This window comes from Dipodomys ordii, unplaced genomic scaffold, assembly GCF_000151885.1.
Source record: "Dipodomys ordii isolate 6190 unplaced genomic scaffold, Dord_2.0 Scaffold1, whole genome shotgun sequence".
Lineage (NCBI taxonomy): Eukaryota > Metazoa > Chordata > Mammalia > Rodentia > Heteromyidae > Dipodomys > Dipodomys ordii.
The window spans coordinates 28374139-28391439 of record NW_012267217.1 but is presented as its reverse complement, the minus strand read 5'-3'; the positions used below and the strand labels follow the sequence as shown (position 1 = coordinate 28391439).

General features: G+C 39.8%; 1 protein-coding gene across 1 annotated transcript in view; it reads right to left on the bottom strand.

Moving 5' to 3' along the window:
• Nucleotides 1-17301, bottom strand: part of Cenpj (centromere protein J) — a 53127-nt gene that overhangs the window by 20228 nt on the left and 15598 nt on the right. The window contains exons 5-9 of the mRNA XM_013028621.1: nucleotides 14593-14886; nucleotides 11821-11932; nucleotides 9756-9858; nucleotides 7996-9625; nucleotides 2985-3117 (exon numbers count right to left, since the gene is read on the bottom strand). Of these exons, the coding sequence (XP_012884075.1) occupies nucleotides 2985-3117; nucleotides 7996-9625; nucleotides 9756-9858; nucleotides 11821-11932; nucleotides 14593-14886 (2272 nt within the window). The remainder of the gene's footprint in view (nucleotides 1-2984; nucleotides 3118-7995; nucleotides 9626-9755; nucleotides 9859-11820; nucleotides 11933-14592; nucleotides 14887-17301) is intronic.

Genomic DNA, 17301 nt, shown 5'->3' with positions numbered 1-17301 from the left:
TCAGTGCCTGTTTCCTCAGCAGTAAAATAAGAATTAAACGTTGCAAAGAAAGCTCATCATGGTGAAAATACTAAAATATCATTCATGATTCAAATGTTCTTTAAAACATGCCAAGCACTGGTGGCTCATGCCTTTAATTCTAGCATATCAAGAGGCTGAGATCTGGAGGACCATGGGGATCTCATAAAAATTTTAAGTAATATAGTGCAGAATTTTAAATGTTATTGAGTGAAGGGGTTAAAAATAAAGCTCACTTTTGTGTGTGTGTGTGCCAGTACTGAGGCTTGAATGCTCTACAATGAACCATGCCTCTAGTCCTCTACAGTTCACTAGTTAGTTGACGATAAAAAGTCTCTTGGATTTGTCTGCCCCAACTGCCAAACTGTGATCCCAAGACCACACTCCTTAAGGAGCTAAGATTGTAGGCATAAGCTACAAGCACCCAGCTAAATTCTCACTTTTTATTCAACTTTTAATCATATTACTATTTATAGCAAGCATATATCTATATATAATTTAAAAAACAAAGACTGCCATTCATTAAAAAAAATAAACTGCTCTTCAGAATTTGCTTTTATTTTTTTTTAGTGCCAATTCTGGGGCTTGAACTCAGAGCCTGGGCTCTGTCTCTGACCTTTTTTGCTCAAGGCTAGTACTCTACCACTTGAACCAGAGCTTTGCTTCCATCGTTTTGGTAGTTAATTGGAGGTAAAGAGTCTCATGTACTTTCCTGACTGGGCTGGCTCTGAACAGCAATCCTCAGATCTCAACCTTCTGAGTAGCTAGGATTAGACATGAGCAACCAGCACCTGGCTTAGAATCTATTTTGTTTTTTGGGTTGTTGTTTTTTTTTTTTTTTTGGTCGGTCGTGGGGCCTGACCCTTCAGCTCAAGGCTAGTGGTCTACCACTTGAACCACAGCACCGCTTCCGGCTTTTTCTGCTTATGTGGTGCTGAGGAATCGAACCCAGGCAAGCACTCTACTACTGAGCCACCTTCTCAGCCCCTCAGAATCTGATTTTTTGGTTGTTGTTGGTCATGGGGCTTGAACTCTGGGCCTGAGCACTGTCCCTCAGCTCTTCAGCTCAAGGATAGTGCTCTACCACTTGAGCCACAGTAATACTTCCAGTTTTCTGGTGGTTTATTAGAAATAAGAGTTTCACAGTTTTTCCTGCCTGGGATGGCTTTGAACGCAATCTTCAGATCTCAGCCTCCTGAGTAGCTAGGATTATAGGTGTGAGCCACCGGTGCCTGACTCAGAATCTGATTTTTAAACACACCTCAGAATACAAATAAAATATTGAATTTCCTTGTTACATAGATTAATACTTGTCTATCATTCCTTATCTAGATTCCTGGGGTCATCATTTTTCAGGTTTTAGAAACAAAATAGAAGTCTAATGTCAAGGAAGATTCTAGAGTAGCAAACTCCAGGAAATGGTCCTCCTACCAATCAGCTACTCAGCTGCAGAAGCTGGAAGAAGAAAGGCTAGGAATGTGGGAACTTCAGTACTGGCAGAGCAGCTACTGTCCCCTAGCCCCAAACCTGTGGCAGGCAGACAGAACAGACCATGGGGTGAATCCTAAGGCACCTCAGTGGTGCCATGCTGAACAAAACTCCAAGCTGACCAGGGTTCCCTGTTCTAGGAAATGCTTGTGAAAGAATTTTAAAACACACAGATCTTGAGGTTCAAAGTAATGGAATCAAAGTTACTAGCACTCACCTGCTCCTTCACCAACAACTAACAACAGGTGCATTTTCAGGTAAGTGACCATGAGAGAACAATAGAAATAAGCAGAAAATAAATAAGCAGAAGAAAATCTAGTTTGATCAAGAGATCCAGGAAAACAGTATAAGAGAAACTATCCTGGCTTCTACCATCCTGGCTTCACAGCTGGTGGTGGGAGGAATGAAACTAAGCATCAATTCTCAACTTAGTCTACCCTTGCTTCCCCTACCCCTCAAAAACTACCCCTGGATGAAGCAGGGAAGAAAGGCCCTGGCATTCATTAGCCCTGCTCTACAGCTAAGTAAACAAGCCCACAATGGCAGCAGAAAGCAATGACCACATCCACTCTCAGCATACCTGCATATCTACTCCTTAACCAGCTATCCCACACCATGTCTGACCACACACTGCTGACAGGACTGGGTATGAGCACCCACAGCAGTACTGTGGTTCCCACTACTACTTCTCCCTGAAAGGCACCTAGGCCCACATCACTTTCTAGTCAAAGGATAGATACTTCCCTCCATAACTACCAGTGCCAACGGTGCCTCAGGCCCTCACAAGTAAACAGTGCCAGGCCAGGAGCTTGGCTCAAGAACAAGTTCCTGGGTCTAACCCTCAATATAATGAAGAAGCAAAAGAAAAGGGAAAGAAGGAAATAACAAGTAACAACAATGTCTGAGCAAACTTTATCACCTGACAGAGGCCACCGATCCCATTACAAAAATTCTTACACAGCCAGGCACCGGTGGCTCACACCGTAATCCTAGCTGGTTCAAAGCCAGCCGGGGCAGGAAAGTCTGTGAGACTCTTATCTCCAATAAACCACTAGAAAACTGGAAGTGGCGCTATAGCTAAGTGGTAGAGCGCTATCCTTGAGCTGAAGAGCTAAGGGACAGCTTTCAGGCCCAGAGTTCAAGCCCCACAACCAACAAAAAATAAACAAATAACCTCTAGACCAAGGTCTGAAACACACAGGTAATCCTGACTACTCACGAGGCTGAGATCTGAGGACTACAGTACAAAGCCAGCACAGGGACACAAACTCAAAACCCTTATCTCAAATTAAATTACCAAAAAAGCTAAAAGTGAAGCTGTAGCTCAAGAGCCAGTGTTGAAAAAGCTAAGTGACAATGCCCAGGACATGAGTTCAAGCCCTAGTACAAGGACAGAAAAAAAACCTTACACATTTTAGATGTAGTCTTAGATAGTTTAATCATTTCAGTTTTTTCTCATCTCATAGATGGAAACTTACCTCAGCTTTTCCAAGGCACTTTCTCGTTCAATACGAAGTTTAGCCAAAGATGTGTTCTCAGCTTTAAATTTTTCTATTTCTGTTTCCAATTCATTAATCTTGTCTCTCAAAACCTGAGATGGAGCACTCTGACCTATAAAGACCATCAAAAGTGAACTACATCAAAGGTATTGCAATAACAAAAACACTATTAATACTAAGAGCCAAGAATATAATAAATTTCTGTGCTATATATTATAATACATTAGAAAAAAACTTCAAATCAGAGAAAGGAACACATAAAAATGAAATTGAAGCCAGGAGCTGGTGACTCATGCCTGTGAGCCTTAGCTACTCAGGAGACAGATCTGAGAAGCAAGCCCAAGCTCGTCCAGGAGAAAAGTTGACGAAATTCTTTTTTTTGGGGTGGGGTGGGGGACGCAGGAGGGTGAGTCCAGTCTTGGGGCCTGAACTCTGGGCCTGGGCGCTGTCTCTCATCTCTTCAGCTCAAGGCTAGCGCTCTACCACTTGAGCCACAGCGCCACTTCCGGCTTTTTTCTTTTTGCTTATGGGGTGCTGAGGAATCGAACCCAGGGCCTCTGGCATGCAAGGCAAGTGCTCTACCACTGAGCCACCTTCCCAGCCCTGAAGAAATTCTTTATCTCCAATTAACCACCAAAAAGTCAGAAGTGGAGCTGTAACTCAGGTGGCTGAGCACCAGCCTTGAAAGAAAAGCTAAGGGATTGTGCCCAGGTTCTGAGTTCAAACCCCAGTACTAGCACTAAATGAATGAATAAATAAATAAAATTGGTCTAGCTTTCTCTTTGGATAAGTCTTAATAATATACTTACTTGTTTTTTTTGTAAGTGACCATAAGAATAGGAAATTTGGCTTTTTAGCTTCATAATGTCATTTTACTAGCATGGAGGTGGACAGTTATCCAACGAGAAAGCACAGAGGAATAAAGGGTGAACAAATGAAGCAACGGTACTCACTGAACACTATGTCGAAAATTAACTATAAAAATTGTGGGTGATGCTAGGAGGGGAAAACTGGGAGAGAGTGAGGGAAGGGATGACATTGTCCAAAAAGAAATGTACTCTTTACCCAACTTTTTAAACTGTAACTCCTCTGTACATCAACTTTATAGTAACAATAAAAAAAATTAGAAAAAAGAAAAAAAATCGGTCTAGCTTTCCAAACAAAAAATTTAAGAATTTAACTTAACAAAAGATCAACATTACAGATAAAAATAAATTATTCAAATCATTCTGTTGTTGTTGTTCTGGCCTGAACTCTGGGCCTGGGTGCTGTCCCTCAGCTCTTCAGCTCAAGGCTCTACCACTAGAGCCACAGCCCCACTTCTGGCTTTTTCTGCTTATGTGGTGCTGAGGAATGGAAACCAGGGACTCATGCATGCGAGGCAAGCACTCTACCACTGAGCCACCTTCCCAACCCCTCAAATCCATTTTTAAAAGCATATTGAATGAATAAAACTGGGAGCTGGTGCTCATGCCTATGATACTAGCTATTCAGGAGGCTGAGATAAGAATTTCAATTTGAAGCTGGCCCAGGCAGAAAAATATGTAAGACTCTTATCTCTAACCAACCAACAAAAAGGCATGGATCAAGTGGTAGGGCACCAGCCAAGAGTTAAATAGCCAAGGCAGAGCTAAAGGCCCTGAGTTCAAACCCCAGTATCAGCAAAAAGAAACAAACTAAAGAAGAGAAAAAGGAAGAATGACAAGGAAGGAGAAAGAGAAGAAGGGAGGGAGGGAAAAAAGGAGGGAAAGAAGAAAGAACAGAGGAACATGAACAATTTATAAGATACCTAAATGATATTGAACTCCAAAATCAAAATTGCCCTTCACTGCTAACATAAAAAGTATAAGGCTCGGAAGTGGTGCTGTAGCTCAAGTGGTAGAGCACTCGCCTTGAGCTGAAGAGCTGAGGGACAGCGCCCAGGCCCAGAGTTCAAGCCCCACGACCGACCAAAAAAAGAAAATACAAAAAGTATAAGGCTCAGCATGGTAAAGCATACCTATAATCTCAGCATTCCCAAGGCTAAAGGATTGAGAGTTCTAGGACAGCTGAGGCAACATAAGAAAACACTATCTCAGTTAAAAAAAAAAAGCAAATTGATATATTCCCCCCTTTATCAAGTTTTCCTCAGTACAGGGGATTGAAACTAGCACTGTGTGCATACTAGGCAGACACATTTTACCACAAAGCAACAAACACAGCCACTCCAGCCTTATCAAGTTTGCTATCTAAGTGCCAGTGCTTACACCTATAATCCTAGCTACTCGTGAGACTAAGATCTGAGGATCACAGTTCAAAGACAGCCTAGGCAGGAAAGTCCACGAGGCTCTTATATTCACTTAGCCACCAAAAAGAATACAGAAAGCGAAGCAATGGCTCAAGTGGTAGAATATTAGTCTTGAGCAAAAAAGCTCAGGGACCACACTCTGATCTATATCATAAAGTATGAAGCAAATCATTATCATTTTTTAAATATATAGGGGGAAATGACTGGAAGGAAATAAGTCAAAACAGCAAGCAATTACCTTTGAGTAGTTTAGTCATAAAACTTTCACATTATTATATTTTAAGTTTCCAAACTTTTTTTTTTTTTGGAGGTGGGGGCCGGTCGTGGGGCCTGAACTCTGGGCCTGGGCGCTGTCCCTCAGCTCTTCAGCTCAAGGCTAGCGCTCTACCACTTGAGCCACAGCGCCACTTCTGGCTTTTTTTTCTTTTTGTTTATGTGGTGCTGAGGAATCGAACCCAGGGCCTCGAGCACGCAAGGCAAGCGCTCTACCACTGATCCACCTTCCCAGCCCCAGTTTCCAAACTTTTTTATGTGTGATACTGGAGCCTGAACTCAAGGACTCATGCATTCCCTTAACCTTTTCACTAAAGGTTGGCTTCAGTAGCTAGGATTATAAGCATGAGCCACCTGCTACCAGCTTAAGCTTCTAAACTTCCCACAAATATTACTTTTAACATCAGAATATTTTTAAGTAGTTTAAGTTACATTTAAATTTAAATTTTAAAATATCTAATGTTTTGCTTGGCATTCAGAGTTTATATAACAATGTAATAGAAAGGAGTTTTTCAATATGAATTTGAGAGGTCCATAACATCAATTGAATACTACACAGCCATAAATATAATGAAGCAGATGTGTATACTACAACAATTTAAAAGTTTCATCATTAGGTACAGGGCAGTGTTTAAAAGGCACGTTTTCATTTTATAAAGGAATTACATATTCTCATTTATACCTTATGTGTGGGAGCTTAGAATACGCAAATAAAATGAATGATAATGCTACCAGTAAGGGGTCTAGGGAAGGATAGAAACTTTTTTTTTTTTTTGCCGGTCCTGGAGCAACTTTTGCTCAAGGCTAGCACTCTACCACTTGAGCCACAGCGCCACTTCCAGCTTTTTCTGTGATTAATTGGCCATAACAGTCTCACAGATTTTCCTGCTAGTGTTTGTTTCTAACTAGAGATCTCAACCTCCTGAGTAGCAAGGATTACAGGCCTGAGCTACTAACACAATGTCCACATCTTTATTTTGCTCAGTTTTGATTTTTTGCAATCAACCAGAAAACAAAAAAATACTAAAGTAACTTTTAAATTGCATGTCATTTTGAGTAGTGTTATTACATGTCCTACTGGGAACATGAATCCATCCCTTTGCCCAGAATATTCCCACTGAAAACACTCCCTGTCCACTAGTCACTAAGAAGTCACATTGGTCACAGTATCACAAAGGCTGGGTGAGGGAACCCTAATTTTACCTACTAATAGCCCAAAGGACACAAGTAATGGCAGTGATAATTTGGGTATGGCAAAAACAGTGCTTCCTTTATGCAAAAACTATGCCTATATAAAAAACAAAGCTGAATATGAAGGTACATGCCTGTAGTCCCAGCCACTTGGGAAGGTGAGGCAGGAGATAGCTTGAGCCTAGGAGTACAAGGACAGCATGGACAACACAGCAAATACCCTATTTAAAAAAAAAAAAAATACAGGGCTGGGGCTGGGAAGGTGGCTCAGTGGTAGAGCGCTTGCCTTGCATGCATGAGGCCTTGGGTTCGATTCCCCAACACCACATAAGCTAAAAGAAAAAAGCCGGAAGTGGTGTTATGGCTCAAGTGGTAGAGCGCTAGCCTTGAGTTGAAGAGTTGAGGGACAGCGCCCAGGCCCAGAGTTCAGGCCCACAACCGGACCAAAAAAAAATAAAAAAATACAGGGCTCAGTACTATCCAGTTTCAGGTCATCACTGGGAATGTAAAAGGGAACTGCTATATTGTATTTTCTCTTGGTCATGTTTACAAGTTAATGCACGTGGTTAAAAAAAAAATTAAGTGGAGGTAGGCCTCAGTGGCTCACGCCTATAATCATAACTACTTAGGAGGCTGGGATCTGAGGACTGCAGTTCAAAGCCAGCCAGGGCAAGAAAGGCTGTAAAACTCTTATCTCCAATAAACCACCAGAAAACTGGAAGTGGCACTGTGGCTCAAGTGGTAGAGCACTATCCTTGAGCTGAAGAGCTAAGGGCCAATGCTCAGGCCGAGTTCAAGCCCCATGACTGACAAAAAAAATTAAGTGGAGAAAGAAAGAGTAAAAAGTGCAGCATTGGAGCTTACTGAATACTGATGAGCATGGAGAATACACCGTACAAAAGGAAATTACCTGACTCATGTTGTTGTAATCCCTCTGAATATCACCTTTATAAATAACAATAAAGTAAATAATTTTTTAAAAGTTATGGAGCTACAGGTGTAGTTCAGTTATAGAGCAGACAGCATGTGCAAGGCTCTGGGTTTAATCCTCAACAACAGGACCCTCTCCCACTACCCCAAATAATAAAAAAGAAAACCTGAAATGATATCTCATCTACAAATACCTCATCTACAAGTAATCTACAAATCCCCTATTAATTTCTACTGAGTAAGGTGCCAATAGACTGATAAATGTTACATTTACAACGTTCTGATATATAATTTATAATGCTGACTGACCTGGTGGCTGGTCTTGACTCCTGTTTAACTTGGGTTCATTGCCTACATGTGAATCTGATTTTGGTTTTGGTTTTAAAGATGGAAAGAATTTCATCATCAAACTGGACGTAGGAGGGGGACTTCTGTTCCTCCCGGACTTGCTGAAGTCTTCTCCTTTCTTCACTGGTGCAACTTTCCTTTTTATTGTTTTCTCCAGGACATGTATTTCACTCTTATTAGGGTAGTGTGTCTGGGGTGTCCCAAAAATGGCTTCATCCTCAAGAATAACATTATGTTTACATGAATTCTCCCCAAGCTCAGTCCAAGATCTTTCATCATCAAAATCAATTTTACTAACACTTAGTGATAAAGGCCTGTTTGAGGGGTCAGACACTTTAGTTTTCAGGCTTTCTATTATGATAGACTCATCACTGCTATAATCTTTATCCGACAAATCCAGGTCAACATCCCTCCTTTTATCTTCCTGACTTCTTGTGTCCCTAAAAGGCCCCTTGCCATCACAGACTTGAGGACTTTCCTCTCTATTACTGAATCCTCTTTCTCTATCCTCAGTGGATGGTATCATGGTAGCATCAAGCTGCTGCTCAGAGTCAGTGCTACTGTCACTGTTTCTAACACCTTCATCATCGCTTACATCCCAGCAATTTTGGTTTTCACAAGTGTTCGTCTGGAAGGCTTTCCCGCTGATTTTACAAGACAGTTCTCTCAAACCATCAGGTAAGGATACTGAATCAAGTGGTCTGGCTGTGACCTCACATTCACTGTCACTCTCATGTGCAGCTTTATGGCCAGAATCTTCACTGTGGTCACTCTGACTATTCACATTTGCCTGATGTATCTTCTCTTGCTTTATATCTTTGACAGGCGTTGAAGACATCCGGTGACCTCTGCAGATCTGCTGATCCCTTTCTAAGATTTTCAGTACAAATGAGGAATTGCTAGAAAATGAAATTTCATCTGCAGCTTGTTCTAAAAACAAAAACTCGTCTAACTCCAAATTTTCCTTTACTTTTTCTCGTTCCCAATTCTCCATTTTTTTCTGAAGAGAAATGTCAAGTAAGGAATCAGACGCCTTCATAGTCTCACCTATCAAACTTTTAGAAGACACACAGCTCAGCAGTCCTGAGGAAGGAGAAAGTTTGTCTTTCCCTTGTGTCTTATGCCATACTTTGGGATCATCATCACAGGGTTTTGTGTACTCTGGCCCATTTTCTTTATTAGAGTCAGCTTTTTTTTCTGATTTGATCTGGTCTCTCAATTGCCCATCACATTTCTTCCCTGTCTGTATTTTCAATCCTGATGGAGAAAGACTTTTCCTGTTACTATTCCTAGGCACTTTTGGTTTCTGATTAAATACGACAGGACCAGTCTTGGTTCCAGCTTTATTGTCCTTCTTAATGCTAGAGTTCTCTGCACACAGTTCTTTATGGATAAGAGCAGTTTTCCGCTGGAACTGTTGTCTGTCCACTTTAAACACATGCAGCTCCTCTGAAGTGCTCTGATTAGGGACTATATTTTCTTTCCCTTTTTGGAACTTAGATTTAGCATTAGTAAACCTGGCTAAACCTTCTCCTCGTTTTAAGAATGGTCGTTTGGGTTTTGCTTTCATTAGTGATGGTCCTTCTGCTTCCTAAAACAAAAGGACAACATTTTGAATGAATTCTGGCATATTTAAGTAATCTCAGTTATTTTTAAGCAAGTTGTAAGTAACTCTCTAAAACATTAGGAGAATTTAATCAAGTAGTACAAATGCTGCTAACCCTTAGCTGCTTTTGCTTCAGTTCTTGTTCTTCCAGTTGAATTTGTTCTTCTAAGTAGTCTTCAAAGGTCTGTTTCTTTTCTCTAATGGCAGCTTTAATAGGCCTAATTTAAAAAAAATTAACACACAAATCACAGTGTATAAATAATTTACACTCCATGTCTCCTAAAGAAACTTGTTACTACACTAAAAACCAACCATTTAGGGGGCTGGGAAGGTGGCTCAGTGGTAGAGTGCATGCCTGAGGCCCTGGGTTCGATTCTTCAGCACCACATAAGCAAAAAGAAAAAAGCCGGAAGTGGCGCTGTGGCTCAAGTGGTAGCGCGCTAGCCTTGAGCTGAAGAGCTGAGGGACAATGCCCAGGCCCAGAGTACAGACCCCATGACCGGACCCAAAAATAAATAAATAAATAAAAATAAAAACCAACCATTTTTAGTCAGGGACAAGGACTTTAGGATGCAGCTCAGTAATACAGTAGTCCATGCTTAGCATGCACAAGACCCTGGGTTCAATTCTCAGCACACACAAAAAAAATGTTTAAAACAAATCAAGGGTTAGGACATAGTTCAAGTGATAAAACACCTACCTAGCAAGTGTCTTAAGTGCCTTAAATTCAAACCCAGCACCATCAATTAAATAAGGATTGCCCTAAGTTCAAAGCCCAGTCCCAATAAATAAATAAAGCAATAATCTTGTAATTTTTTGTGTGCCAGTCCTAGGGCTCTAACTCAAGGCCTGGATACTGGCCCCGAGCGTTTTCACTCAAGGCCACAGCTCTACTTCTGGCTTTCTGGTGGTTAATTGGAGATAAGAGCCTCCCAGACTTTTCTGCCTAGACTGGCTTTCAACTGCGATCCTCAGATCTCATCCTCTTAAATAGGTAGGCTTACAAGCATGAGCCACTAGCACCTGGCACAAATTCTCTTTTAAGAATTGAATGAAAGCTATACTCCCCTACTACCCTCCAAAATGTAAATATATTTTGCACATGATTTAGGAATACTCAGAACCCTTCTGAACTCTATTATTGACTTTAGATTCATATATTCATATATAACTTCTAAACATATCGTAAATTAAATATGTATTTTTAAATTAAGAAAGGTCCTTTGAAATGTAAGTGAAGCCACACTCTCTACCTCGGCATGGTAGTGCATAACTGTAATCCAAACACTCAGGAAGCTGAAGCAGGAGGACCAAAAGTTTGATGCCAGCCTAAGCTACATAGTATAAATCATTTTGCCGCATGTAATATGTGTTAAAATACAATTTTTGTTGTTAAAATATATTTTTACATATACTAAAATATTCAAGTTAGGCACCAGTGGATCACACATGTAATCATAGCTACTTAAAGAGATTGAGTTCCAAAGGATCAAGGTTTGAAGCCAGCCTAGGAAGAAAGTCTGAGAGACTCCATCTCCAAAATAACCGGTTAAAAAAAAATAGGCTGGAGGTGTGGCTCAATTGGTAGAGCACCAACTGAACAAGCTAGCCAAGTAAGCACAAGGCCTGAGTTCAAACCTCAGTTTGGGCAAAAAAAGAAAAGAAAAGAAAAGAAAAAATTCAATATGTAAGAAAATAATAACCTTTTTTAAAGATACTTTTTCTTTGGCACAGCATTTTTAACTTCTGTTACTTAGAACACATATACAATCATAATTTACAAATAAAAACAAGTATAAGATTCTGAGATCTAATTTTCTTCTCATCCACAATGAAGCATAGTCTGACCTCAAACTCACAGTCTCCCTACCTCAGCCTCCAAAATATAGGATTACAGGTGTGTGCCACAAATTCTGGCTGAAGAAACATCTGGATTGGTTGTCCACAGTGAACAAAGTTTACTCAATTCCTCTAATATAATGGGGAAAGTTAACTTGAATTGACATATCTCTCTACCTCCCACTGTTACTGACAGTATAGAGAAGGTTGTGTCATCAACATGCTTGCAAACATACAAGTGAAAACAAGAAAAGTATGTATCTTTCAAGGAATGTATTTAACAATAAAGGGTAGGCATATTAAGCTGTTATGTTTCTTAATACTTTCCACATAAGTAGTACCTTTCTTCAATATTAAGCACTTCTGAGGAGTCACCAATTTTTTTTACATTTTTATTATTCCCTTCCTGAGTCTCTTCCAGCATCTTCTCCCAACATGATGAAATACTTTCTCCTAGGATAAAAATTAGACACAATTTAGTTCAAAAAAGGCAAATAGCCAGGCACCAGTGGCTCATGCTTGTAATCCTAGCTACTCAGGAGGCTGAGATCTGAGGATCATGGTTCAAAGCCAGCTGGAGCAGGAAAATCCATGAGACTCTTATCTCCAATAAACCACTCAGAAAACCGGAAGGGGCTGGGAAGGTGGCTCAGGGTAGAGCACTTGCCTTGCATGCCAGAGGCCCTGGGTTCAATTCCTCAGCACCACATAAGCAAAATGAAAAAAAGCCGGAAGTGGCCCTGTGGCTCAAGTGGTAGAGTGCTTGCCTTGAGCTGAAGAGCTGAGGGACTGCCCAGGCCCAGAGTTCAGGCCCCACAACAACAACAACAACAACAACAAAAAGTCAAATAAAAGACATGAGACCTTTATACATTACTATACATATTACATATATACTTAATACATATATATGTATGTGTAAAAAGTAATGCTAATAATGTAGCTCACTTACCTACAAGGCCCTAGGTTCAATAGGAAGAAAGGAAAGGTAAAAGGAAGGGAAGAAGAGAAGGAAGAAGTGAGGGAATGAAGGAAAAAGGGAAGGAAGGAAGAAAGGAAGGAAGGAGGGGGAGAGGAAGAGAAAAATAATACATGTCAAAAACTTTAGAAAATTGAGGATTTCTTTATATGATAGAGAAACTATAATCTACCAATTAACACAGCTGATGTTCTTCAAAAGGTAAATAAGGAGGCCTCTAAGAGTGAATAAAACAAATGAGTTACAACCACAAAATGTAATATACAAATCTGACTAAAGCCTGATTTTAAAAAAAATATTTTAAACATACTTTTGTAAGACAAGTATAGGCTGACACCTATAATTTTAGCTACTCAGGAGGGTGAGATCTGAGGATCTCAGTTCAAAGCCCATGCAGCAAAGTCTGTGAGATTCATATCTCCAGTATATCACCAAAAACCTGGAAGAGACTGGGTTCAATGGTACAACAGTAGCCTGGAACAAAAAAAAAAAAAGCTCAAGGACAGTAACCAGGCCCTGAGTTCAAGCCCCAAGATGATACACACACACACACACACACACACACACACACACACAGATTTTTGTACAGATAATGGTTTAAATATTAAGAAATTATGATTAGCTTCCTCAGGAAAATAATAGTCTTATAGAATTACAGAGGAATTGCTCTAATTTTTACTTGATACAGGATAAAAATCCTTAGAATGACTAGGCCTTCATATTACTTTCAGAGAAAGGGTTTGGCAAATAAAATAGACCAGAAAGAGGTTTATAAATCTACATAGATATATATATTCACAAGGTAAATAAAGCAAAATGTACATAATGATTGCAATGGTCTTCTAATTTTTCTGGATATTTGATATTTTCCAAAATAAAAGGTTAAAGAGTTACATAGCATAAAAATGACAAATACATCTGAGCTTTCTATATCAGTAAATTACCCTTAAATTAGGAATAAGGCATTATGCACAAAAGTATTCAATGCTAAACACTGAGTACATATGTCTTTTATGTTATTCATTTTGTTCATAACAAATTATTCAAAAGCATACAGATTAAAACACAGTAAGATGAAATTTTAATCTTAGGTAACTAGAAACAATGTTGGCCTTACACAAAGAATACTAGATTCTAGGGCTGGGAAGGTGGCTCAGTGGTAGAGTGCTTGCCTTGCATGCATGAGGCCCTGGATTTGATTCCTCAGCACCACATAAGCAGAAAAATTTTTTTTTAAAAAGCCATAAGTGGCACCGTGGCTCAAGTGGTAGAGTGCTAGCCTTGAGCTGAAGAGCTGAGGGACAGCGCCCAGGCCCAGAGTTCAGGCCCCACGACCGGACCCAAGAATACTAGATTCTAATATACTATTTGACAGATCGCATAATGGTGATAAGTATTATAACATGGCTAAGAAATCTACAGAATATATAGCTTTATAGTAATAAAAATTTTCCATGTTGAGTGTGAAAAGAATACAATTATTATACAGTATTCATGATTACAACAAGATAAAGGAAAGAGGGAAAACAGGCAGGAATATTTAAGGCTAGCTAGGGGGTGTATCTCAGTGTAAAGCACTTGCCTAACATCCACAAGACCATGTATTCAAGCCTCAGCAACATATTCACATGCACACACACAGAGAGAGAGAGAGAGAGAGAGAGAGAGAGAGAGAGAATACAGAAGAAATGCCAAGAACTCCATCTGTTTGCACCTCAAACACTGAACACTAGGTCTCTGGCAGGAATGTGCTAGATGCTGAGACTACAAAGGTACCCAGAAGACAACCTAAGTGTTTGGACAAGAAAGTATTTCTTTGATGAGTGGTAATTCTTTCTACCAACCTTAAGGCATCATCACTCCAGTCAACCTAAAATAGTTTCTAAGCTCTCAAAGAAAAAATGAATGACACATGCAGAACCTGCTATTCCCATGCTACCTGCAAAGTCTAAAGTCAGAGCAAGCTTTTTGTTCTCAAAATGTCAAATTCTGATCCAGCTCAGGATCCATTCATCAGTGACTAAATAGCATGAGGAACCTTGTAATTAAACTGCAAAGGATAGGGGGGAAATAATACAAAGACTGACTCTTGCCGTGGGACAACTTTGTGACCCTGTTAAGTTAAAAAACTCACCTACAGAATGGTTATGGTTTCCTTCCTTTAAATCATTCTTTTTTACAAGCATCTCTTGATATTGTGACTCATAAAACAAATTGGAAGAAGTACTTTTCGAAGTTGAGATCAAATCTTGTTGAGAAGCTCTACAGAAGTTGTTTTGCTCATCAGATAAAATGCTGGAAGCCTGTGGTTTGTCTTGGCTTTGATCCAAGTAGACGTGTGATGGTAAGGGTATGGTTTTCTCTTCAGGAACTGAATTTTCTGCAGATCTGTACTTCTGGCTCTGATCCTCAGGCAGTAATAGCAAACCTTACAATTGAGAAAAATCAACAAAGTTGAGCTCTTTCCACAAGTTTCTCTCTCATCTACTGGTAACCTCCATATCACTAAGTATTCTCCAAGATGATAGAAGTGATCAGTTTTCTCTTTATTAGTTGGGGGGAAAAAAAGATGCATAGGAAACACATGGGTAGTTATTTTACCAAAGAGTTACTGCCCCAATCACTTATCTACCTTATCCCCAGCATACAAATAAAACTAAAAAATCAGGCAGAGACTCACATTGTATCAGTTTCAACCTTTTAATTCCTATCTTCTGAACAATTTATTGAAAAAAATGGGAAGTATGCATAAATTACACCCCCTGCAAACCAAGAAGTGTCTATGTACCAGAACTACAAAAATGGGAAGTATGCATAAATTACACCCACGCAAACCAAGAAGTGTCTATGTACCAGAACTACAGGCTCAACTAGCCACTTCTTTCAAGGAATGTCACTTTTATTTGAAAGACTTGATGACAGAAAATCTATTATTTAAACCTGGGAATTTTGCAGAAACTACAAACAGTTCATAGTATTTGTTATTAATAATAAAATCTGGCCTTGAAAATAAAATTAGAATTCTGAAAAATATATCCATCACCATGATCTTCACAGTTTCACAATATTTCAAGACTTTTGAGAAAAGCAGTGATATTAATGAGTTAGATTTTTTTTTGGCCTGTATAATGAGATAAGTCAACAGTTTAAAGACCTATATAACTCAAGTCAGTATTTTCCAAATGAGTAATATACCAAATCATGTATAAACTATCTTTCCAAAATGTCAAAATATCTATTTAATAAAAGTACGATTAGTACTATATATTAGTACTAATATTAGTACTCTATATTAGTATATCTATTTAACAATATACTATCTAATAGTACATTAAAAGTTCATTAATATAATTTTAGATTCCATACTAGGTACATCACTGAAAATGACTAAGTGTTGAGTTACAGTGCAATATAGGGCTGGGAAGGTGGCTCAGTGGTAGAGTGCTTGCCTTGAATGCATGAGGTCCTGGGTTCAATTCCTCAGCACCACATAAGCAGAAAAAGCTGGAGGTGGCACTGTGGCTCAAGTGGTAGAATGCTAGCCTTGAGCTGAAGAGCTCAAGGATAACGCCCAGGCCCAGAGTTCAGGCTCTACACCAACCAAAAACAAAAAAAAAAAAGTGCAATATAATTTGAGAAGACTAAGAAACATGAAAATCTCCTGAGGATATTGTTTTGGGTTGTTTTTTTGGTTTTGGTACTGGTAATGAGGTTTGAATTCAGGGCCTGGACACTGTTCATGTTTCTGGTCAAGTCTGGTGCTCTATCACTTGAGCCATACCTCCACTTTCAGATTTTTAATGGTTTATTATAATAAGAGTCCAAGGACTTTACTGCCCAAGCATAAGCCACCAGTACCTGTCTCTGAATTCTTTTAATCCAGATATTAAAGATACTGAGAGAGAAAACAATACTTCTCACATTTTTGGTTAGAAAAGGATATTGTTTGCCAGGTGCTGGTGGCTCACGTCTGTAATGCTAGCTACTGAGACCTAAGGATCTCAGGTTAAAGTCAGCCCAGGCAGGAAAGTTCTTAAGAGTCTTAACATCAATTAACCAGCAAAAAGCCAGAAATGTGTATGGCTTCATAATGGCAGACTGCTAGCCCTGAGTGAAAAACCTAAGAGACAGGGGCCAGGCCCTGAGTGAAAAACCTGAGACAGGGCCCAGGCCCTGGGTTCAAACCCCAGTACCAGCACCAACAAAAAGAGTATGCTTTCTTAAAAAAAAAAAAAAAAAAGGCTAGCTAGGGAAGGGTACCAGTGGCTCACCCATATAATCCTAGCCACTCAGAAGGCTTAGATCTAAAGATCACAGTTCAAAGCCAACCAGGGCAAGAAAGTCTGTGTGACGCTTAACTCCAATAAACTACCAAAAAGCTGGAACTGGAGCTTTTTGGTAATTTAAGTGGTAGAGCATTAGCCATGAGCAAAAACTCTTAGGGCCAGGGCCCAGGCCTGAGCTCAAGCCCTAGGACTGACATATGTGTGCACACACACACTCACACTCACACTCACACACACACACACACACACACACACAAGGCTAATAGATCAGTGTAGAGTACTTGCCCATCATGGGTTTCCTTCCCAGAAACACACACACACACACACAGACAAAACATAACACAACACAAAAGAAAATACACCAGAAATGCAGCCTGTCGCAGGGCTGCAGAGTTGAAAACTATATAGCCTCACACAGGAAAGCTGAACAGCACCTTCTACAGGTAGGTCAGCTGTACCGGTGCCCTCTACACCCTGTCTGCACAGAAAGCAGAGTATAAACATACTCTTACTTCAAAGTAAGTGAAGCTTACTTGGGAATTTGAATTTTTTGTGCA